Source organism: Rhineura floridana, chromosome 1, assembly GCF_030035675.1.
Source record: "Rhineura floridana isolate rRhiFlo1 chromosome 1, rRhiFlo1.hap2, whole genome shotgun sequence".
Classification (NCBI taxonomy): Eukaryota; Metazoa; Chordata; class Lepidosauria; order Squamata; family Rhineuridae; genus Rhineura; species Rhineura floridana.
The window spans coordinates 323,109,974-323,133,870 of NC_084480.1; the positions used below are offsets into that span (position 1 = coordinate 323,109,974).

General features: G+C 54.5%; 1 protein-coding gene across 4 annotated transcripts in view; it reads left to right on the forward strand.

Annotated features, from left to right (window-relative positions):
* Nucleotides 1-2,614: 2,614 nt before the first annotated feature.
* The window catches only part of NRBP2 (nuclear receptor binding protein 2), a 31,325-nt gene continuing 10,042 nt past the window's right edge, over nucleotides 2,615-23,897 (forward strand). Inside the window, exons 1-13 of one of the 4 annotated variants that reach the window (XM_061607297.1) lie at nucleotides 2,783-2,873; nucleotides 3,220-3,425; nucleotides 13,086-13,208; nucleotides 13,419-13,520; nucleotides 14,272-14,361; nucleotides 15,403-15,443; nucleotides 15,535-15,629; nucleotides 16,247-16,270; nucleotides 16,601-16,684; nucleotides 16,792-16,847; nucleotides 17,066-17,161; nucleotides 23,390-23,522; nucleotides 23,631-23,733. In XM_061607297.1, coding sequence (XP_061463281.1) covers nucleotides 3,378-3,425; nucleotides 13,086-13,208; nucleotides 13,419-13,520; nucleotides 14,272-14,361; nucleotides 15,403-15,443; nucleotides 15,535-15,629; nucleotides 16,247-16,270; nucleotides 16,601-16,684; nucleotides 16,792-16,847; nucleotides 17,066-17,161; nucleotides 23,390-23,522; nucleotides 23,631-23,733 — 995 coding nt within the window. In that variant the 5' untranslated portion in view covers nucleotides 2,783-2,873; nucleotides 3,220-3,377. Of the gene's footprint in view, nucleotides 2,874-3,219; nucleotides 3,426-13,085; nucleotides 13,209-13,345; nucleotides 13,521-14,271; nucleotides 14,362-15,402; nucleotides 15,444-15,534; nucleotides 15,630-16,246; nucleotides 16,271-16,600; nucleotides 16,685-16,791; nucleotides 16,848-17,065; nucleotides 17,162-23,389; nucleotides 23,523-23,630; nucleotides 23,734-23,897 lie in introns of those variants that run through there. The other 3 variants (XM_061607296.1, XM_061607295.1, XM_061607298.1) reach the window with 3 other exon arrangements.

Consider the following 23,897-nt stretch of genomic DNA (forward strand, 5'->3'; position numbering starts at 1 on the left):
CTTGAACAACGCCTCGCATCCCTAGAAAAAGTGTCTCTACTCCCGGGGGTGCGTGCACCCCAGGTTAAGAACCACTGATCTACAGGGTGGTTATGAGGATAAAAACACTATAAAAAAAACTCCAGCAAACCCAAAATGCTATTACAAAAAGGTAGGATGGTGCAGAGAATGGTTCAGATGAGAACTGAGTGTGCAGAGCCTATATGTAGTTCAGGATTATACCCTACTTGCACACCCTGCCCAGGCATGCCTGTCCCAGCAGACAGCAGCACAATGGATTTGTGGAGGGTCTCCATACAAACGCCGGTGTTTGTAGACCTGAATATCCTGATGGTGTCCCATATTCTTTTTTCTTCGGTTTTTAGGTTGGGCTTTTCATGATTCCAAATCTGCCCCCCTCCTCCAGTTCAAAATTGGGGGCAGGCAGGCTGGAGAGAGACTTGATTATTCTTTATTTATCAGTATTACATTTATATCCAAGGAGCTCAAGGGAGCATTCATTGGTCTCCTTTTCCCCATGTTAACTTCACAGCAATCCTGTGAGGTAGGTTAGGCCAAGAGACAGTAACTAGTCCAAGGTTACACAGTGAGTTTCATGGCTGATCTTAACCCTGGCCTTTCAGGTTCTAGTCCACTTAATAACCCTCCACCTTATTCCACACTCTGGAAAAAAAGTATGTAGAATTTAATAAACTGGGGAAGGAATTCATTTTTTCTCACAGGTCTGGAAATTTATGGGGACCCTTGTTGGCTGCAATCCTGCACATATCAGTGAGCAATCCTCAGGGAATTCAGTGGCCCTTCCTTCTGAGTAATGTACATGTATCGAGGCATGAACCCACTGTTGGAATGTATGAGGTTCAACTCCAACTTGTGGGTTGAGGCTGCATGGGGTTAAAAAGGGTAGCTAGAGAGGAGACCTCTTGGTTGCTAGGCTACCTGTCCTTTGATCTCCTGCTGTCTCTTCCTTCCTGCTAGACTGATATGCAAAGGATGTTGATCTCAGTTCCTTCCCTCCTTCCAGTCTTCCAGAGGGGAGCAGACATCTTTCCTTTGTCTCTCCTCTCAACCAGCATGAGGGTGAGCACTAGGCTCAGTGCTCGTTGCTCCAACTTAGCTAGTTAGCTAGATATAGGACTCTTTCCTATCAAGCATGTACTTCCAGAATAAAGTAATTTCTTATTTTAAAGCTTCAAGTCTCTGTCTGACTAATTTGCAGGGAAGGTAGAATCTTAGCAAAGATTCAAACACACACACATAAGCTTGCTCAGAACTCTCCGTTCTGCAACGCAACTCTGCAGGGTCCTACAGGCCATTGGACCCAGTGTCCTATACCCACAATAGAAACTGTGACAGCAGTAACCCATTCTAAACCAAGGTAAGCCACGTAGGTGCCAAGTATTTAAGTGTACAGTTTCTTTGCAAAGGAGGATAGGGAAAGGAGCAGAACAGGTGGGGACCACACAATATCTCTCTGAGCAGAGAAGCAACTGTGACAGCAGGGATCAAAAGAAAGTAAGAGCAGTCTGGTGGATCAGGCCAGTGGCCCATCTAGTCCAGCATCCTGTTCTCACAATGGTCAACCAGATGCCCCTGGGAAGCCTGGAAGCAGGATGAGTGCAAGAGCACTCTGATTGGTTCCAGTCAGCAGGAAAGGATAAGGAAGCATGTCAGAAGACTCTTCTCAGCAGCTAATACACTCCCCTTTTCTGCATGCTGGAGACATAGGGACCCTGCTCTCAAAAGGAAGAGGTCTAAGACACACACACACCGATCCTAGAAGACTACACCCCTGTGGGTACGCAGCCCCTGAATCTAAAATGTATCCTGTTTCCATTCCCTGCGACTTCCCACGCAAGCCCCGCCATGTTTTCTTCACAGGGCATAGCATCATAGCGCCGGAAGGGGCCTGTAAGGCCATCCAGTCCAACTCCCTGCTCAGTGCAGGGGATAAAAGACAAGCCACGAGCTCCGCTTTCTCCGGGACCATCGGGGTTCACAGTCAAGGGTTGTTTGCTCCGGCGGTGCTGCCGCACCGGGGCCAGGAGCAGAAGGCGGCATGAGCCAGGGAGGAGGCCTCAACCGCCCCGGAGGGTGGCCCGGCGGCGGCGGCGGCAAATATAGGCTTGTCCCTATTGCAGGCCCGCCTCGCGGCTTCCACGGCATCGAAGCATGAAAATGCCACCCCGAGACGGAGCCGCCGCCGCGGAAACAAGAGCCGCGGGAGGAGGAGAAGAAGCGGCGCCCGCGCCACCTCCGCCTGGGTTAGCCAGCCAAGCGCCACCGAGGAGGGATCAGGCGAGGCGGGGGGCTCCGCTTTCTGCAGGAGGCGCCTCTTCCTGCTCCTGCAGCCAGGACGCGAAGGCCTCTTCGCCGGCGCACGACGGGAGGCAGCGCCGCTCGCTCGCATCTATTCGGCTTCCCAAGCAGGCGCTCGAGGCGCCGCGCCTTCGCCAAGAGCACCCCGGCGGAGGGCATTCGGGCTCGGCCGGACCTTCCTCGGGCACCGCGTCCCGGCAGGAGGAGGGCGTCGGCAGCGTTGGCGTCTGGCTCTCTGCTTCTCGGCGCGCTGGGAGGTCCAGAGAGGAGGGAGGCTGGCCTGGCCGGGGCGGAGCTGGAGCTGGGACCGCCCTGGCAGCGGGGTTGGACGGCCAGGGCTGCACGGCCAGCAGGCGAGGCGGCGGCAAGGCGCTAGAGCAGCGGGCCGGGGGCCGGTGGGACGGAGGCTCCAGCAGCGGCCGCTCCGTGCCCTTCGCGGCGGCATGTCTGGCGCCGCAGAGACGGAGCAGGCGGCGTCGCAGGAGGAGAGCGAGGACGAGAGCGAGGTGCTGGAGGAGAGCCCCTGCGGCCGATGGCAGAAGCGCAAGGAGCAGGTACGCCTCATCGCACACTGGGGGGGAGGGGACACCCCCTCCCCTCTCCCGCCCCCCCACGCCTCCGCAGTCGGATCTGCTGATTCTGTTGCCCGCTTCTCGAAGGAGGGAGATTGAGGGCACTGGAGGAATCGCCGCACCCGCGGAAGGTTGGACTAGACAACCTCGGAGTATCGGCTCCTGCTGCCGCCTTCCCCTCCAAATCCGGCCTTGTTGCCCCGCGGGGCGACGGGGGAGGGGGCGGGAGCTCCTCCGCTGCGCCCTTCTTGGTTCTCTGCAGCCCTTCGACGTGCCAGGCCAGGGGTGGTCTGCCCCCCCAAGCGGGAACCGTTGTTCCATTTTGCAGACGGAACGCTGAGGCCAAGCAGCCTTCCAAGCCCGTCGGTGACCGTGGTGGATCTGAACCCCTGCCGATTACTTGCAGCCTTTCCCAGCCCGGAACCGGGCGCCCTCCCTTGCCTGGTCGGACATCGCAGTCTGTAGACTGGACCGTTGATTATTGCTATGGAGCTGCTGTTCAGGCTTAATTTATCCCACCATAAACCCTGCGAGGTAGGCTAGCGTGCCCCACTTTGGCGAAGTATTTCCACAGAGGAAAGGTGTAACGCACCCCTCAGAGGATGTAAAAGTAGCCTCCCCCCCCAAGAGAAAACCACGCAGCAAGGGGAACGCAGCTCAGCTAGCAGCGCCGGCCTGTTGGGACCCTGCAGAACAGGGTGTGTGTGTGTGTGTGTGTGTGTGTGTAGGACTGGTACAAACCGGGGAGAGTAGGGGAGAGGGGATCGGCTGTTGTAGAGGACCTCCCGGGCCCTCTTGCCCTTCAGGAAGCCCCCTGCCCCATGGCCCTGTGCTTCAGGCCAGGGGCGCGTGGAGGGCGGCCATGCTGGCAGCGGCGGTGGGGGGTTGAGAGTGTCCGATGTCGGCCTGGATGTGGGGGCCTGAAGAAGGTGCCCCGGAGCAAGAGGGAGGGTGGTGGGCTGAGCTTGTCCCACTCTGACGGGACCAGGCCTTCCTGGGGGCAGTCCTGGCCTCAAGCTGGCAGGTAGAGTGGCTTAGCCTTTTCTTTTTTGTCGCACGCGCGCGCGCGCGCGCACACACACACACACACACATCCCCCCCCCCAGTAGGGGGAATGTTTCCATGATCATTGGGGGGGTCTTCTGTGCCTGGGCACATTCTAAGCTCTGTGGCCAAGCAACCTGTCCTTTATAAAGACCAAGCGAAATGTCACAAAATAATGAGCAAGGCCCTGGTCCTCCAGAGCCCTTTTCCTTCGTTTTGTGAATGGGGAGGAGAGAGAGGGAGGGGGCACCAGGGCCCACCTTCTGCTGCCCCCCCCAGTGATCTTCCTCACCTTTGCACAGCCGCCCCCTCCCCTCCACCCCAGCACCTCTGGTGCTCCTGATAAGGCCCCGTTGGCCTTCCAGCCGCACCCAGGGGATCACTGCGGGGAGGCCTCGCAGGAAGCCCTCTTTCGCCAAGGCTGGGGCTGCTCCCTGGTCCCCACCCACTGGGGAGGGCAGTTGGGAGCCAGCCTTCTTGGGGTTAGTCCATACATCTCCTCTGCACCAGCTGCCTGCAAGAGGGGCCCGGAGGGGCTGTGGAGCTGGGCCCGCCCTGCCCAGCCAGCCTGCTTGGGCCTGTCACCTGAGCGGTCAGTCTGCCTTTTGAAACCAGGGTGGGGGGGGCGGGGAGGAGTGCAGCCTGGACTGGGCTCCCTATGATTCCCAGTGCAGGAAGCCCCAGCAAGCCAGTCCCCCCACTGCCCCCGGCCTCCTTCAGGCCCAGCCTCTCCCTCCCCTGCGTAGCCTGGCCATGATCCAGCCCTGCTCTGCCCAGGGCAAAGATGCCTGGTTGGGGGGGGGCAGGGAGAACCAGCGCCTGCTCCTTCCTGCCTGGTCTCAAGCACAAACTCAAGCAGCACTAGAAGCACCTGTGTTGTTAAGGTGACCCCTGACCCCAGTTGCCCCTTTGTTGTCCTCCTTTTGGAAGGCCACCACGGAGCTTGCTTGCAGGGTGGAGCTCACTTGGGACACAGGCTGTCCCCTGTCTAAGAAGGGGCAGGGGGTGCGTGATGAGCCCGTGGACGCCAAGGGCCAGGCACCCTGGGGGTAGAGTCTCATGTCAGTGGGGCGGATTGCCCCACCCTCTGGATTTCTGCCCTTCTCCTCCTGGTGTTAGCAGTGGGATTCAGTCGTTGCAAGGTGATGCAGGTGCCTGATAAGCCCAATTGGGAGGGGCAACATTTCTCTGCCCCCTCAGAGAGTGGAGGCTGCCCTCCTGTATGTCTCCCCCAGCACCCTGCCCAGGGCGTTGGTGCTTCCACAGTCTGCCTGGGACACCCCTGGTCTTGTGCTGCGGCCTCCCTGCCCTTAGCCAGCTGCCCCCCAAGCAAAGCCAGCTTAGCACAGGCAAACTGGCTTCCCCCTGGGCAGGCTCATCGCACTGGCCCTGAACCAAACCAGTCTGGCCAGTCAGGAAGGGGAACCGCTGCAGTCAAAGTAAGCCCTGCACAGCCTGCCTGGGAATGTCGCCCCCTGGGCCTGGGATGTGGGTGACAGCTGAGGGTGCTCAGGGTGTTTGAGTATTCTGCACTCACACAGAGGCACACGCCTCACCGCTAGGATGCTTCACCTGAAATGCCTGTTAAGAACTATATTCTGGGGTTCAGCCCAGCAGAAACAGGGTTGCAAAGCAGGAAAGCTACGCCTGTGCTCCAGGCGCAAGAAGATTGACACCCCCCTCCGTGCCAGTGTGGTCTGGCTGCCCCAGCAGCAGCAGAGAAATAGCAGAGGGCATCTGCAGCAGGGCTGGGGGGAAGGGGGACTTGCCCATCGGTGGGGGGAACGCACCAACCCCTGGGGCTTTCGGAGACTGCCTGGCAGGCAGGGCAGAAGCTCTCCTCTTCCTGCTCCTCCTCCACTGGTCACATGGTCCACTGGATTGTGGGCTGCCTCACATGCTCCAAGGGGGTTCAGGAGTCACTGAGCTCATTCTCCTTATGTGGCCTAAGTCGGTCTCCTTTTTGCCCCACGTGGCATTCCCACACGCTCTCTGGGCCAGGAACATGGGTCCTGCTCAGGTGGCAGCCCTGCAGTCTGGAGGCACGATTGGGGCTCTCCCGTCTTTGCTGTGCCCACTGGTGGCAAGGGGATGAGGGCCTGCTCTCCTGGTGCCACAGACAGCAGATCTCCCATGGCTGGATCTCTGGGCACATCACATTCAAAACGGTCTCAGCCGATGATGCTCGTAGAGTCTCTGGAGCCAACACCTTCTTGGCAACACACAAACATCCTACACAAGGCAGGTGTGGTTAGTTCTCTGCTAAAGGCCCTGGCCACAGCTAGATGGGTACATTGTTTGCTAAGCCTTGTAATTGCAGGTTTTCACTTACAAATAATGGGTCTGTGGAACCACCTGCTGTCGGCATGACTGCGCCAGGAGCGCAAGTGACAGTTGTGCCTGGTAACACCAAAGCCCTGCCCGGGACAGCTTCTCCCTCGTAGGGGTGACCACCACTGCCAGAACAGCTGCCACCCCCCTTGCAAGCCTGACTGGGAAACTTCCACAGCGTTCAGGAAGCCTCACGTGGCCCGCTCCGGCAGAGAGTGTGTGTGTGCATGTGTGTGCCACTTCTGTGACTGCGCCCTCTGGTTCAGGAAATGTTGTGGGCTTCCATTGGGCCACAACAACACGTTTGTGATGTCTGCTTGGTCTGAGGTTGAAGAACATTTTTGCTTCTGCAGGTTCAGCCAAGGAACTCTCCCTGCTCTCCTGGAAGTGACTCTGCAGGCTTTACCCTTTGCGAACAGCCAAAGCCTCACTTCCAGTCCCCCCCCCCAATAAAATAAAATGAGAATGCCAGCAAATCTAAAAAGCAAGTTCCGTTCCCCCTGTGCTGGGGAATGGGCACTGCTTTGCATCCTTCCCTGTCCCTTGGCCTGCTGCTCCCGCCCCCAGCCTCTGCCCCCGTGTGGGGGACACTGGGATCACCACAGCAAGAGCAACTGGAGGACGTGGGTGTATGTTCTACTGCTGGGACCGTGCAAGGGGGCAGACCTGCAGGTTGCTGGGCTTGGGTGATCTTTGCAGAAAAGCTGCTTATCTTGCACCAGTGGGCCTCTCCAGGCTCTGGGATGGCTTATCAGAGCCTCCTGCTGTTGGGCTTATGTAGTGTGGGGGAGGGGGCGCGTTGGGCTTTAAAGCTTCTCCTGCAGGCAGGAGTTTGGCCTTCAGCTCCTCCAGGCACGCCAGGCCTGCCAGCTTCCTGAGTGAGGGCTGTGCTTTCTGCTTTCTTGGCTGTCAGCAGGTCTGAGTGTCCTCTCCTGTGCTCTTGAGGGGGTGGGTGGGCAGAGAAGAGGCTGGTGCACCTCCCAGGAGGTAGAGGATGGCATGGGGAATCACCTCCATTCTTATAGTTGGGAAAGGGCTAGGGGTGGGGTGGGGGCATGGAGACCCTCTTTGGCTTTCTGTTTAGGCTTCATAAGAGGCTGGGGGGCGGACGGAGCTGCTGCTCGTTTTGCAGAAGGGGAGATTTCAGCTTGTGCAGCTTTTCTCTGCAAAAGTGTTCAGGAGCCGCCTGCCCCCGGGCAGCTGCCTCCCCTTACAGCTTGATCCTATGATGCCATACTGGGTGTTGGCAAGTGGAAGGCCCTTGGGATCCACAGGCTTCAGCATGTCTATTTGCCTCCTGGGCCTCTCAACGCAGTTGCCATGATTACAGCTTCATCAGAGGCAGCAGTGGTACCCAACCCTACAACCATGAGCATCTCATTGGCTGATGAGGCAAGCCCTCTTGCCCCTCATTGGCTGCCTGGGATAAGAGGGAAAAGCAGGAAATAGATGCCTCTGAGCAACATGATGGATTCCCAGGCAAGGGCAAAGCAAGGGTGGGCTGACAGTGCAGTACAGCCCTTGTGTGGGGGTGCAGGCACACCCTCGTTTGGGCACAACTGGGGATGTGGCTGCAACTCTCTCTCTGTGTGTGTGTGTGTGTGTGTGTGTGTGTGTGCTGCCGCCATGGGTCACATGAAGGCAGTGCTCTCTCGCAGCACCTGCTCTGGTTTTGTGGACCTGCTCTTTGAGCCCAGATGGGAAGAAAAGCAGATCATCCCAAGCTGGTGGTCTGAAGGGGGCCCGTTGCGAGAACTTGTGCTCCTGTTGGCTGGCCTGTCGGTATTTCTTCACCTGCAGAGGGTGCAACAAAAGCAGTGCTATCAGGCATGCTTTTTCCAGTGAGGGGTGGCAGCGGCTGAAGAACATTTAAGTGCCCCCCTTCTCAACAGAATGTTGCTCAAGGTGATTGAGAATAACAAGATAGTTATTCAAAATACAAACTAAACACTAAGCATCATGTACCAATGGAATAAGCAGGATTACAAGCAAAGTCAGTGTTAATATCTGCAACCAACATCCAGCTGAAGTTGGCAGAAAAAAATGAAAATGAAAAGAAAGGTTGTACCCCAACCCACCTGGGGGGGCTTCCAGAGAGAGGGAATTCCAAAATCTGAATCCCAACTGTGCCCCTGCCAGAGCTGACCCTGAGCTGGGGCTCCTTGAGACGTGGGCTGCCTCCTCCTCGTCTGTCCCCCCACCCCCAGGCACCTCCTCAGAGGCCGAGTGCTGCATTGCCTCTCCTGGCGTGCCCTTTTGTTGGACTGCAGCCCCACTACCAGCTTCACAGCCTTGCTCTTCTTCATCCCTCCCCCTCCAACTTGCACCCCTCCTGCCTGCGACCCCTTGCCCTCCAGCAGCTCCACTGCACAGCCACTCAAGGGCCTCCGGCTCCTCCCTGGCTGCCCCTCGTGGCTGGAACTGCCTCCCAGGACATTTGTCTGTCTGTCTGTCTCTCACCCTTCAAATCCCTCCATGAAGCTTGAGGCCGTCGGCTTGACCCCTCCATCCTCCCCCCCCCCCCCGGCAAAATGAAGCTCAAGTGCATGGAACCCCATTTGCTTACCTGCTTACCCTGCATCACCTCCCCACCCCTTGATTTATTTAAAACGTTTGCACTCTGCCTTTCCTCATAAGAAGCTCAAGATGGCTAACAACAGAATCAAACCATAACGGAACCCTTTTGAATTCCAGTTACCAAAACATGAGAACAAGAGGTGAAGCAGAAGTTCAATCAGCAGCGCAATAAAACAGCCCCATCTACAAACCAAAAGTGTTCTGAAAAAGGAAAGGCTTCCTTTGCATCGTAGAGGGATGAGGCGGCACCCTTCTGAGGGCACAGCGAGCCTTCTCTCACATGGGAGTGCTGATCGGGATTGGGGGGCTCACGGAAGGAGCTCTGAAGGCAATCTCAACATGCGGACAGGCTTTCATGGGAGAAAGCGGCCGTTCAGATATCCCAGCCCTAAGTCATTTAGGACTTTAAAGCTTAGCATTAGCACTGTGCATTGTGCCCAGAAACAAGTCAGCAGCCAGAGAAGCTGTTTCAGTTATGGGGGGCGGGGAGGTCATATTCCGGACTGCATTCTGGACCAACTGCAATCTCCAAATCATCTTGGAAGACGGTGCTATTTGGGTGCGTTGTGGTCATCCAGATGCGATGTAACAAAAGCATGTTTTGCCCTGACAAGCTCTGTGCTCTCCAGGAACAGGCGCAGTGGGCACTCGAGTCTCACGGTGGGGCAGAGGGACACCCCAGCTATAGCTGACACCAGAGTCAAGAGCAGAGGTGGGAAGCCTCAGGCCTGTGGGCAGACGTGGTCCTGCAGGCCTCCCTGGGTGGCTGTTGCACTCTTCCCAGGCCACCTCTCCATTCCCCAGGCCACGTCCTTCAGTAGGCTCCTTGAGTGCTTTGGCCTTGCTGGATTGTGCCCTTGAACTGTGATTCTTGTTGCCTGCCAGGATGAAGGTGTGTGTGTGTAAACCTCTGGCCTTTGTGTGGCCTGCTGTACAAAGCTGAAGGTGCCATCTGTTGCTCCACCCACGTTTGCATCTGGCCCCTCCCTCCAGTGGCATGTGGCCCCCTGGAAGGTTGCCCATGAGGAAATGTGGCCCTCAGGCTGAAAGGTTGCCCACCTTGGTCAAAAGGAATCCTTGAAGTACGCATATGTGATTTCAAGGGGAATGCAGCCTCACCCACACTGGTGGAATCCTAGTGCCTAGCCCACTCTAAAGACCATGAGCTCTCATATTGTGTCTGTATAAGCTATTACGTCTGTGGGTTTGTTTGTCCGCTTCCAGTCGGTCCAGGCCTTCCACAGCCTTAGAGCTGGGCCACATTGATGGCACTGAACTCCAAATCCCTGGATGACCTTCCATGTGGTATTTGAGGACAGAAGCCGGGCAGAAGCGAAGGTGTCAGGCAGGAATCGCAGAGCACCAGCTTCTAGATCCAGCCCCCCAGGAAAGGCCAGGGCCACCATACCACCGTGCTCCCAAGCTCCAAGAGAGATGCCATATTCTCTTTGCCACTGTTGAAATTAAAATGGTAAACTTCTGGGGCAAGAGCCTGAGCTGACTTAAAAACAACCGGCTTTTCCCCCTTAATGTTTCCTTATGTAAACCACACTTGCTGTACTTTGATCCGCCCCCCTCTGACCCGAGCCTCTTCCTCTCCTGGGCGCCAACTGGTTTGTTTGCCTCTCCCCCCCCCTCCCCCGTTGCCACCGCGGCCTCTTTGCCTTTGCTTCCCTCTTTCCCGGTGACGACGCACTTCGCTGTGTCCTGGCGTGCTCCCTTTGTGGGACTGCCAGTGCCAGGGACGAGGGATGGACTGGCGGGTTAGAGAGCAGTGGACCTTCTTTTTGCACCAGCAAAGTTCCCTCAGCCTTTTGAGGAAAAACAACAGCGGCTTTTGGGTGATAAAATGTATTCCCACGTTTTTTGTGCAGGCCAGGCTTTGCCGTTGCTTCCGCCCCCAGTGATCCTGCTCTGGTTTTGCTTAATAAAATGTGGCACCAATATTAATCCTGAGGTGGGTCTTTGGGGCCACTTCTGGCCACCTAAAGTAGCCTACTGCCCCTTGATCTCTTGCAGGGGGGCATTCAAGACCACCGGGGGGGAGTAGGTTTGCAACCCACTTTAGCTGTCCTTTTGTAATCCTGGCTAGGATAGCAAATGAGTAGCCGGACAGTGGATTTTGCCCTTCCTTGGAGGAAAGGCGGGGGATTGTGATCCATTTCAATAGCGATGGGAAACCAGCCGGTGATAACGTTGGGGTGCCTTCCCAATTTGGGGCTTGGACATTTGCCCAGCTCTTGCAGCAGGCACGCCGGGTGAGACCCCCCACTCAGACAACAACAGCAAAGAGCATTCCATTCCAGAGATGGAGCGAATAAGCAGACATTGGCAATTCTGCTCACATTTCCATTCCTGCCAGAATTCTCTGCCGTCTCTCATGGGAGCCGGTGGTGCCCTGTTCTGGCAAGCTGCAAAGGAGTGAGGTGTGTCACCTCAGGCTCACCTTTCCTGTGCTGGCCCCCCCTCCAGGGCCTTTGGGAGAGGGATCCCTCCCCTGGCCCCTGGGTGAGGGTGATGACAGCCAGCCTTGCTCCCTGGTGTCCAGGTGGGGGGGAAGGTGACTGAGCCTGGCTTCCTCCGCTTCCCCTTGTCTGCACCAGCTGAGAGGGGGGGGTGCAGGGTGGACAAACAATGGGGCCTCTGTGTTTTCTGCAGCAGGAACTGGGGCCGTGAGGTTCTGCCGAGCGCCATTTCCCCGTTAATGAACTCTGTGCCTGCTCTGGCTGCCTTTCTCCCTCCTGGCCTGGGAAGACAGACTCCTGCTGGGGGAGGGGGGTGCCCCAAGCCCTGGCAGTGGGGACAGGGCAGTGTGTCCTCTGGACCAGGGTACAATCCTGCCGTTCAGCAGGTGCCGCAGCAACTCTTTGCACCTCCTGCAGGCTGCTGCTGTAAGGAGGGAAACTGAGCAAGGCTGCAGGCCCCAAAGGGCAGAGTGGCTGGAATGGGCCCGCCCGAAAGGGGAGCTGTCCCTTGGCCGGAGTGAGTGGGGTCTGCCCAGGCCCCACAGCAAAGCATTCCCTGCAGAAACTCCTCTCGGGCCCATGGCCGGCAGCACAGAGGCAGGAGGAACTCCTGTGCCTTGACTTCCCCTATGGCAAGAGTGGCCAGCCAGGTGAGAGAGGAGGCCAGAGCCAAGGTAGGGCTGACAGACAGCAGGACCTTCTTTTCCCTGCCATTCCTGCCGGGGAAGCATGCTTGTTTGGGGAGGGGTGGCTTGGCCGACTGGGAGCCCCTGGCTACTCCCCCCACCCCACGCCAAATCAGTGCTTGTTTACAAAAAATAACCAGCACCCCCTTTCCTGTCCTGGCCACCACCACACACTGAGCGGCTTGGAGAGTGTGGAGTCTCAGAAGCCAGTGGAGGGGGGGTTCCTTCAAAGGCCCGTCCTGTTTCCCAGATTGTGGCCAAGCAGATGCTCCCTTCACCTCCACTCCGCTAGAAGCCCACAAGCAGGACTGGAGCCCCACAGTCCTCCCCCCACCCCAAATCCTTCCTCATGTTCAGAGATGCACCAACTTTGATCATGGAGGTTGCTTAGTTTATTGAATTCCCACAACAGACAGTCCCAGAGTGACTTACAAGAATAAAATGATGCGGAAGAAAATACATTAACATATTAAAAACATAATCAAAATAAAAACATCCCATGATTGGTGCTGCCCAGATGCCTGGGAAAAGAAAAGTGTCTTTGCCTAGTGCTGAAAAGATGACAAAGTTGGTGCCAGGCAGGCTTCCCTGGGCAGAGCATTTCCACAGTTCATAACTGGGGAGCTATTACTGAAAAGGCCCCGTTCTTTTGCTGGTCCCCCCCTCCCTTTGAACTACTTGGGAGGCAGCACACAGAGAAGGGTCTCAGATGTCAACCTTGGGGCCCAGGCAGGTTCATATGGGGAGAGGAGTTCTTTAGGTCTAGGGGTCTTGAGCCATATAAGGTCTTGAAACTTACACTTTAAAACTCACACTTTGAATTGGAGCCGGAAACAAATTGGCAGCCGGTGCAGTCGTGCCAGAATCAGTGTTACATGCTTATGTCTTCTTGTCCCAGTTAACAATCGAGCCACCCTGTTCTGCTGTAGTTTTTGAGCTGTTTTCAAAGGCAGCCCCACATACAATGCACTGCAGTTGTCTAACAGTGTTTGTATAATTATACAAAGAAAAGTGGCCATGACTGAGTGTTGCTTTGGGGCAGGGGCCTATTTCATGCGGCTACTCTTAGCCTTCCATGTGTCTCCCCACAGGTGAACCAGGGCAACTTGCCAGGGCTCCAGAGCACATTCCTGGCCATGGACACAGAGGAGGGTGTGGAGGTTGTGTGGAACGAGCTGCAGTTCACGGACAAGAAAGCTTTCAGGGCTCATGAGGTGAGACCGGCAACCCCAAACCTCTGGAGGGGCACTGGGAGACCACCAGATCCCATAGTGCTCTTCCACAGGGCTCATGTGGTGTAGGACGGGCCCACCTCAAGGTTGCCACAGAACGTGCCTCTTTCCTTCCCCAGCATGTCCACCGTGGCCAGATGGTTGGCAACCTGCCTCTCCTTGCCCCCCTCTGTCCTTTCCCTCCCCCAACAGGAGAAGATCAAGACAATGTTTGAGCAACTGGTTGTCGTTGACCACCCAAATATCGTGAAGGTTCACAAGTACTGGCTGGACATAAAGGAAACCAAGGCCCAGGTGAGGGAGGGAGGGACGAAGATTGATTGGCTGAAAATGGTGATAAACTGCACTTCCGCATACGATATCACAAGACGGTGTACAGGCTAAAAACACACTATTGCAATAGGAAGCAGCAAGGGCATCAGTGAGAGCTGGTGGGGCCGGCGCCTGATGCAGGCCCTTGAGCAGGGGAATGGCTTCTGCCTTTTTCGAGGGTGAAGCCTTCGGGTGTTGTGCATTCTAGGAATCTCAGTGGCGGAGCACTCGCGTTGCATGCAGGAGGTCTTCAGCTCAGTCCCTGCCAGGGTCTCCCACTTTATCCTCAGCTGGGAGGGGGCTGGCTTGGAAAGGCCCTTCTGTATCTGGGGGTGTGGGGGGGAGCCGTTGCTGCCCCTCTGGGTCAACTTCAGATGTTTGAAGGCCAGTTGGCATGCCCTGGTTTCCACAAAGGGGGGCTTGTGGTTGGTCCCCTTGAAAGCAGGGGTGGGGCAAGTCCCAGGAAGAGTGGGTAAGAATCTTGACAGCCAGCCTGAAGAAGGGGTTCCACTGGACCAGTCCTGCAGGTGGGCTGGGCTCCTCTTGCGGCATAGATGTCCAGACCATGCTGCAGTTGGAGTCATCTCCCTGTAGTGAGCTGGCTGGGGGCGAGGACAGGGCCATGTTCTGGGCCCTCTGTGGGTGTCAGCGGAAGAGGGGTTGTGCCTGCAGGGCAGGGCAGACTCCTGGGCAGCTGGTCCCAGTCGCTTGTCTTGGGTCTTCTTCCCCACAGGTGATCTTCATCACGGAGTATGTCTCATCAGGAAGCCTCAAGCAGTTCCTCAAGAAGACCAAGAAGAACCACAAGGCTATGAATGCCCGGGTAGGAGGAGGAGGAGGGGGACCCCCCCCGGGCAGGGCAGGGCAGTCAGGAGTGGGAGGGGAGTGCCTCCCCGGGCAGGGCAGGTGGCTTAGCTCTGGGGGCACCTGAGGAAGCTCCAGCTGGGGCCCCATGGCAGCAGGTCTGGACGAGGGCAGGGGGAGAGAGCCACGGGGCAGCTCCCACCGGGAGCACGGTGGGCCTCTGGCAGAAGGATGCTCCCCCACTCCCGGGCCGACCTTTGGCAGTGACTCCTCTGTGACTGGGATGGAATCCCTTTGCCAGGGATTATTTCTCAGAGGGGAGGGCTACCATGGGGGGTGCCCTTCCCCTGAGTAAATGCCAGGGCTGTCGCCTCCTCCTTGCCTCTGGTCTCTTCAGGCCACAGCCTGGTCCGGGTGGATGCTTCTCCTGTGCCCTGGCTTAGCATCAGGGCCCTTTATGGACACGGATGGAAATTCTGCCATGCCTGGAGAGGCCCAGTGAATGACTGGGGGGGGGTCTTTTCTGCTCTCTCTCCTTCTGCCCCCGCCCAACCTGGGCTGTGCCAGCTACACTGACCTGGCTAGCCCCTGGTGGCCAGCATTGCCCCACCCCGGACTAGGAGGGCTTCTTCTGGGGCTTGAATCAGTCAGCCCAATACCTAGAAAGCACTCTGACCGGTGTATATCTCTCCAACACATTCATGGATTTACGCTTGTGCAACATAACCTCCCCCGCACGTGTCCCACATCCTCCCCAGATCTGCTCCGGGAGGTTGGGGGAAGCCACAGCGCCATTGGAGGGAGAGCTTGGTCCTGCTTTGGTTACCAGCCTGGAAGCCCCTTAAGACCCCCCCCCCAATGTGCTTCCTTCCTCTCTGTCCAATTTCAGTGCCAGGTTACTTAGTAAATGGGGGATCCCAGTGCTAGAAACTGTCCCCCCCCTGTAGCTTCAGGATTGGCGCTTCCACTCAATTTGATTGGTGGGGGAGGGACACCGGGGGAGGGGGACACCATGCCTCCTGAGCTGCCTTTACCTCTCACTGCTCCCCATCCCACCCAGGCTTGGAAACGCTGGTGTACGCAGATCCTCTCAGCTCTCAGGTAAGCCTGTCGCCCTCTTGCTTACCCCTCGGCCGTCCCCCCCCTGCTGCTTCCGCTGAGTGGTTCCTGCAGGCCCTTCTTCCTCTTGCAGCTACCTGCACTCCTGCGAGCCCCCCATCATCCACGGGAACCTCACCAGTGACACCATCTTTATCCAGCACAACGGACTCATCAAAATTGGGTCAGGTATGGAGCAGAAACACAATTCTGGGCTTTGGAAGGTTCACCCTGGGGAACAGAGGACCCCTCCTTTACTCCATGGACCACGGGAGCGTAAGAAAATTCCTGAGGGATCCAGCTGGTGAGGGGCGATCTCGTCCCAGCCGCCCCTTCTCACTTCCTGCAGTGGCTGGGCAGATGCCTCAAGCAGCTCACAGGGCAAAAGCCCCCTCCAGGTGCGGTTCCCTGGGGGCTGGCCTGCCCCCAGTTTTAGGCATGGCATCTGGCCCTCTTCATAAAGGTTCTGCAGCAGACCTCCTCCTCCCCTCTTACAGCCACATATAAGGCAGTGGCGCTGGCCACATCTTTGGGCAGTGACCAACTGCCCCCTTCCTGCCCTCCTGGTGAGCTCCCCAGGGGCATCTGGTCGGGTCACTGTTGGAAACAGGGCGCTGGGCTGGGCGGGTGTTGTGCCTACCCTGCAGGGGTGTACTTATGCTGACAAGCCAGCCCTCCCACATCCTGGCTGAGGCCCTGCCCTCCCCCCATGCCTTTTCCCAGTGGCAGATTTGGGGTAGGGATTGTCTTTCCCCCTTGCTTCAGAGAGCCATTTGCTTCTCACGGTGTCTCTCTCTCCTCTGCAGTTTGGCACAGAGTCTTTGCAAAAGGTAAGTGATGCCTCCTCCCTCTGCCTGTCCACCCCCAACCCCTATTTCATAGCCACCAAGTTACACGTTTCTTCATAATCCTGATTCCGGTGAGGGAGTGCCACGTTTGCTCACCATCAGGACTCTCCCTGGGCCCTTGTAGGCTCATCTTGGGACTATGGACTCTCTGTCTGTCTCTCTCGTGTGTGTGTGTGTGTGTCCTCCTTTCAAGTATCCCTTCTGGCCCCAATCCGTTGCTGGAGGCTGGAATCCCCCCGGCCTCTTGCAGCTGGTGTTGCCGGCCTGAGAGGGCCCCTCTGGACTCTCTGCTCTCCCCCTCCCCTCTTGCAGCCATGCCGCCTGAGCTGTGCAGCCCCCTCCATGCTGAGCAAGAGGAACAGCGAAACCTGCACTTCTTCCCCCCGGAATATGGGCGTGAGTGGAAGTCCCCCCCTCTCGGTGGTGGGTGGAGCTGGGCAGGGCCCTCCCCTGGAGGTGGGGCTGTGGCCAGCTTGGTGTGGTTGTTGTGCTTGACTTTGCAGATGTGGCTGATGGGACAGCGGTGGACATCTTCTCCTTTGGGATGTGTGCTCTGGAGGTAGGGAGGCAGTGGAGGGGAGCTTCCTGTAGGTCCTAAGCCTCTTGGTGGCTGTGGCAGCTGCGGGAGAGAGGCTACCCCCTTTCTGCTCTCTCCCACCACTTCCACAGGAGGCTGCACCCCAGGGCCAGGCCTCTTTGCTCTGGAGAGGGCTGCTCCTTTTGATCTGCACAACTTGCATCTCCTCGGCCCCACCCCAGCTCTGTCTCTCCCCACAGATGGCGGTGCTGGAGATCCAATCCAACGGGGATACCTGCGTGTCGAAAGAGGCGATTGAGCGGGCCAGGCACTCCCTGGATGACCCCAACATGCAGGTGAGAGGAGCTGCCTGGCCTGGCTCCTCCCACCTGGAGTGAGGGCTCTGTAAATAAGGCTGCCTTCATCTCCAGTGGCGTTGGTGACCCCTCTGCATAGGCCACCCCTTGTAGATGCCTGGAGCCCCCCCAAATGTTATCTGGGTAGCTTCACTCTGTGTGTGTGCATGCGTGTGTGTGTGTGCGCGCGAGGTAGTTCTGGAGCCGCCCGCCAGCTCTCCCTCACCACCAGCCCCCATCTGCCTCTTTCCCAGAGCTTGGAAGATTACTTTTAAACAGGAATAAATTACAGTTACAGTTACATGGCCCAAAAAAGTAGTAATTACCGTCACAATTACAATTGCTCTGAAAGTAACTGATTACTTTTCCTCCAAAGTAATCACTACAATTACATTTCAGTTACTTAAAAAAATGCCTACAAGGTGCTGGCCTTGGCTGCTGCACATCTAAGTAGCCTAAAACAACATTAAAAATAAACAAACACATACAGTGGTAGTAGAATAATTATTTTTATTCATAAAAAAAAAAAGAGGGGATTGGTAAAAAGAAAGCTGAAAAACAAAGTCCAGAGGGTCACATCACTCGAAAATGCTTGGAAGTTGTTTAAAAACACTATATTAGAAGCTCAACTGGAGTGCATACCGCAGATCAGAAAAGGTACCGCCAGGGCCAAGAAGATGCCAGCATGGTTAACGAGCAAAGTCAAGGAAGCTCTTAGAGGCAAAAAGTCTTCCTTCAGAAAATGGAAGTCTTGTCCGAATGAAGAAAATAAAAAAGAACACAAACTCTGGCAAAAGAAATGCAAGAAGACAATAAGGGATGCTAAAAAAGAATTTGAGGAGCACATTGCTAAGAACATAAAAACCAACAACAAAAAATTCTATAAATACATTCAAAGCAGGAGACCATCTAGGGAGACAATTGGACCCTTGGATGATAAGGGAGTCAAAGGTGTACTAAAGAACGATAAGGAGATTGCAGAGAAGCTAAATAAATTCTTTGCATCTGTCTTCACAGTGGAAGATATAGGGCAGATCCCTGAACCTGAACTAACATTTGCAGGAAGGGATTCTGAGGAACTAAGACAAATAGTGGTAACGAGAGAGGAAGTTCTAAGCTTAATGGACAATATAAAAACTGACAAATCACCGGGCCCGGATGGCATCCACCCGAGAGTTCTCAAAGAACTCAAAGGTGAAATTGCTGATCTGCTAACTAAAATATGTAACTTGTCCCTCGGGTCCTCCTCCGTGCCTGAGGACTGGAAAGTGGCAAATGTAACGCCAATCTTCAAAAAGGGATCCAGAGGGGATCCCGGAAATTACAGGCCAGTTAGCTTAACTTCTGTCCCTGGAAAACTGGTAGAAAGTATGATTAAAGCTAGATTAACTAAGCACATAGAAGAACAAGCCTTGCTGAAGCAGAGCCAGCATGGCTTCTGCAAGGGAAAGTCCTGTCTCAGTAACCTATTAGAATTCTTTGAGAGTGTCAACAAGCATATAGATAGAGGTGATCCAGTGGACACAGTGTACTTAGATTTTCAAAAAGCGTTTGACAAGGTACCTCACCAAAGGCTTCTGAGGAAGCTTAGCAGTCATGGAATAAGAGGAGAGGTCCTCTTGTGGATAAGGAATTGGTTAAGAAGCAGAAAGCAGAGAGTAGGAATAAACGGACAGTTCTCCCAATGGAGGGCTGTAGAAAGTGGAGTCCCTCAAGGATCGGTATTGGGACCTGTACTTTTCAACTTGTTCATTAATGACCTAGAATTAGGAGTGAGCAGTGAAGTGGCCAAGTTTGCTGACGACACTAAATTGTTCAGGGTTGTTAAAACAAAAAGGGATTGCGAAGAGCTCCAAAAAGATCTCTCCAAACTGAGTGAATGGGCAGAAAAATGGCAAATTCAAATGCAATTCAATATAAACAAGTGTAAAACTATGCATATTGGAGCAAAAAATCTTAATTTCACATATACGCTCATGGGGTCTGAACTGGCGGTGACCGACCAGGAGAGAGACCTCAGGGTTGTAGTGGACAGCACGATGAAAATGTCGACCCAGTGTGCGGCAGCTGTGAAAAAGGCAAATTCCATGCTAGCGATAATTAGGAAAGGTATTGAAAATAAAACAGCCGATATCATAATGCCGTTGTATAAGTCTATGGTGCGGCCGCATTTGGAATACTGTGTACAGTTCTGGTCGCCTCATCTCAAAAAGGATATTCTAGAGTTGGAAAAGGTTCAGAAGAGGGCAACCAGAATGATCAAGGGGATGGAGCGACTCCCTTACGAGGAAAGGTTGCAGCATTTGGGGCTTTTTAGTTTAGAGAAAAGGCGGGTCAGAGGAGACATGATAGAAGTGTATAAAATTATGCATGGCATTGAGAAAGTGGATAGAGAAAAGTTCTTCTCCCTCTCTCATAATACTAGAACTCGTGGACATTCAAAGAAGCTGAATGTTGGAAGATTCAGGACAGACAAAAGGAAGTACTTCTTTACTCAGCGCATAGTTAAACTATGGAATTTGCTCCCACAAGATGCAGTAATGGCCACCAGCTTGGATGGCTTTAAAAGAAGATTAGACAAATTCATGGAGGACTGGGCTATCAATGGCTACTAGCCATGATGGCTGTGCTGTGCCACCCTAGTCAGAGGCAGCATGCTTCTGAAAACCAGTTGCCGGAAGCCTCAGGAGGGGAGAGTGTTTTTGCACTCGGGTCCTGCTTGCGGGCTTCCCCCAGGCACCTGGTTGGCCACTGTGAGAACAGGATGCTGGACTAGATGGGCCACTGGCCTGATCCAGCAGGCTCTTCTTATGTTCTTATGTTCTTAAGATAGCAATGGTGGTCTATCCGCTGCTAAGGGTGGTGATCTTTGCACGCCAAACCAAGTGTAACTCCCCCACTCAGCCAGCATAATCTCTCTCACTTAGCCACGTCCCAGACCCTGCCCTGCCACCAACTAAGGGACACTCACTCAAGCAAACATTTTTCCCTCAGATGCAAAAAAGTTAAAATACTGCAAATGCAGCACAGTAGCCAGACAGGGTGGTGGAGGCCACTCTGGTGCCAAGTGCAAACACAGTATTCACACACACACACACACACACACACACACGTCATCTTTCATCTCCATTGTTCTTTATCTCCATTCTGCTGCTGCCTCCTTCTCCTTTATCCATGTTCTTGATCTCTGGATCCTTTTTCCCTCCACTCCATTCTTCTCCACCACTATCCGGTTTTTTTAATAATTGTTTCCTCCACTCCACCCCGTCTCACTGTCTGCCTCCTCCCTCGTCGCCTCCTGCCCATCCATAGAGCATGAGGAAAGAGCGACACTGCACAGAAGTCCAGTTTGAGGCACATGATTTTCATCCACAAATCAGAGGAGCAGAAGACTTCCCCTGCTCCCCCCCAGTAATGCCCAAAAGTAATTCTGGAACCGTTACAATTACTCCACAAAAGTAGTAAAATTACTCCTAGTTCAATTACAATCAAAATGTAAAGGAATTACCCACTCGTTACTCAAAAAAGTAATGAATTACAAGTAATTCGTTACTTGTAACTAGTTACTTCCAAGCTCTGCTCTTTCCTGTTGCACACAGAAGCTGGAGTCATCCAGTGCCAAATGCGGCATCCTCAAAAATATCAAGATTTGCCAAATGAACCTGTGCAGTTGTCTTTAGATCTTTGTGCGTTCCATGAGGCCAGAACAGCAGCTCTGCAGGTTTCAGGCAGAGAAAGGTCTCTTTAAAAACCACATTGATTAGGTTTTGTTAAAGATACATGCTAGTCAGTACAGAAACTAGTGAACCAAATAAGCAAATGAACTCTCAGGTGGATAACGAGGAGCTGCAGATTGATTCCAGTGGACAAATCTGTCCCAGAAACCAGCAACTTAAAACATGCAACAGATCAATGATAAGCTCTCGTGGAGATCCCAGCTGGAGGTTAACAAATTAACAGGCGATTAAACAAATTAACAGTGATTGGACAAATAAGGTTTTTCTATGCCCATGGGGGCCAGCTGGTCATGCCGATGTTAAAAATCTTTATGACCAAAGCCCTACCAAAAATTTTATATGGGTCAGAGCTTTGGGGCTGCTCACTCAAATCTAGTCTTGAGGCCCTCCAAAACACCTTTATGAGACAGATCTTGGGACTCCCTCGTGGCACACCGTTGGCCCACTTAAGAGCCGAATTAGGCCTCCCTTTGCTGGCAGCAAAAATTGATTTGGCCTCCTTAAGGTTTTGGAGGAAGAGTTCTACCTCGGAGGATACCTCTCTTATAAAACTCTGTTGGCACGAACAGCATCGGATCGGGGGTTGGGCTCAATGTTGCCAGGCAATAATTGAAACCTACAACCTCTCCCATAGGAAACTTTTAGATCTCAACTCTTCTGAGCTCCATAATTGGGTTTTTGACCGTGACGCAAATCAAGACAGGGCCACAATAACGGCGGCCCCTTTTTCAGCTTGGTTTCCCCTGCTTAAACCCAATCATGCTGTTCCTACTTTGTCACCCTAACAAGTGCTCCTTTACGCAGAGCTTTCACAGAAATCAGATTCCAAACAATGCCCACAGCTTACCTTGAAGGCAGGTATCGGGGAATCCCAATAGAGGAGCGAATTTGTGTTTGTGGCTGTAAGGTACCTGAACATCTAGGGCGCTACATGCTCTTCTGCCCTCTATATAGGAATGCTAGACACAAATTCCTAGTACCTCTGATCAATCTTAGAGGGGGGTTACCTTGCGATATCCTGGTAGCCGAGCTCCTGGCCGATAAACATAACCAGGTAACAGTTGCGGTGGCCAACTTTGCCCTAGCTGCAAAAAAGCTAAGAGCAAACTACGTAAAAGCACAATTGCCCACAATTTTGTAATGATTGCAATTTTTAAGTCGTATGGTTTTAAATTGTCGTATGGTTTTAAATTGTTTCTTGTATACTGTGCAATGGCCTATGGCTAAAAGGAAATAAAGCGCTAGAAAAAAAACCAGATCAATAAAGCAATACCCTCTCCCCATTAACAAAAAGTGTATTTTCCCAGCTCTGCTGCCTTCGATCATTGAGCTGTTGGGGATCGAACCTGGCACCTCCTACATGTGAGGGAGGCACTCTGTGCATGGGCTAGGGCCTTGCTCCAGAAAGATGTCTCTGAGCAGAGGAGGCTGCCTGACCTGACCAGGTTGGGCTATTGGCCCATTTTGCCCTGAGTGGCACTGGGGACTCCCCACAAACTCGGCCAGAGAGGGAGGGAGAGATGTGTGTGCGGAGGCCCTTCCCACTACCTGCTCCCTGAAACGTGCCTTTTATTGGGCTCTATCAGGGATGAGCCTGAGACCTTCTGCTTGCAAAGTCTTACGTATTTCTGTATTTAAGAAATGGCAGCCCTGCCTTCCTGCACATGACTGCCAAGGTGATTTACAAGGCTAAAATCATGCAATAGTAAATGATGCTACATCTTAAAAAACAAACCCCAAATGATAAAACACTGATTGCTTTAGCAGCATGGGCTTAACCCTGCTGCTCAGCATTAAATTGCTGCCTTGTTCACACAAGGCTTAGCGAGGGCAAGCATGTGCGCAGTCTGGGTACCTGGATTGAAAACGGGGGCAGCTTTGCTCCTCCCATGACCTGGAGTGAAGCCATGGCTTGGCGCAGCATTACAGGCAAACCCTGCACTTGGTTTGTCTTGTCCAAACAAACCGTGAGAGCCAGACCAAGAACAAATCTTGGTTACAGCTTGAGGTTTGTTGGGAGCCAACCATGGCTTTGCCTTGGGTAGCGCGGCAGCAGCAGCAGCACTGAGAGAGGAGTTTCCTCATCCCCACTGAGCCATTGTTTGCCTTAGTGCTACAAACATTGGTGCCAGGCAGACATGTCTAGGGAGGACACCCCATGGCCATTGGGGCACCACTACAGAGAAGGGCAGAGAAGGCTTCAATCTTGGCAGGCCTCCACTTTGTCCCTGAATTTTGGGACACCCGGAGCACAGCCAGCAAGAGAAGGGAGTCCTTTCAGTCCCTCAGTCCTGGGTCCTGGGAGGCCTGAGCCAGCATTTTGACTTGCATTGGGAAATGTGCTGGATCAGCGCAGGTCCTTCAGGTGCAGTGAGATGGAAGTACTGCTTGGCAAGCCTTCCTGCTGGCCTCTGGGTTGTGCCAGTGTGCGAAGGCTGACCTGGTGTGGCTTCCCCTGAAGTCCTCCTGCCCCCCTGCTGTCTCCCCACAGGAGTTTATCCTTGGCTGCCTTCTCCTGAACCCGGATAAGCGGCCAACAGCCCACAACCTGCTCTTCCACCGTGTCCTCTTTGAGGTCCACTCTCTGAAACTCTTGGCTGCTCACTGCTTCATCAGCAACCAGTGTGAGTTGGGGTGGGTGGGGTGCAGCAACCTGCTGGGGAGGGAGGGGAACCCCACCAGGCAGGGCCTTCCTGCTGCAAGCCCCTTCCAACGCTGTATATTTCTTTCAGACCTGTGGCCTGAGAATGTGGTGGAAGAGAAAACCAAGGAGCTGGACCTCACTATAGTCATGGCGGAGATCCAGCGGGAGGGCCGGTCCCCAGTGCAGTGGAGGTGGGTGGGGCCGGGGGAAGAGAATCTCTTCAGAGGGGTGGGGTCAGCACTGCGCTCTTTGGGGCAAGGTGAGTGTGTGCCCCAGGGAGCAAGGCTCGGGCAGCCCCACCCCGAGGACTCAGAGCAGCTGCCCTGGGCCCTGAGCAGGCGCCTCCCCCTTCAGC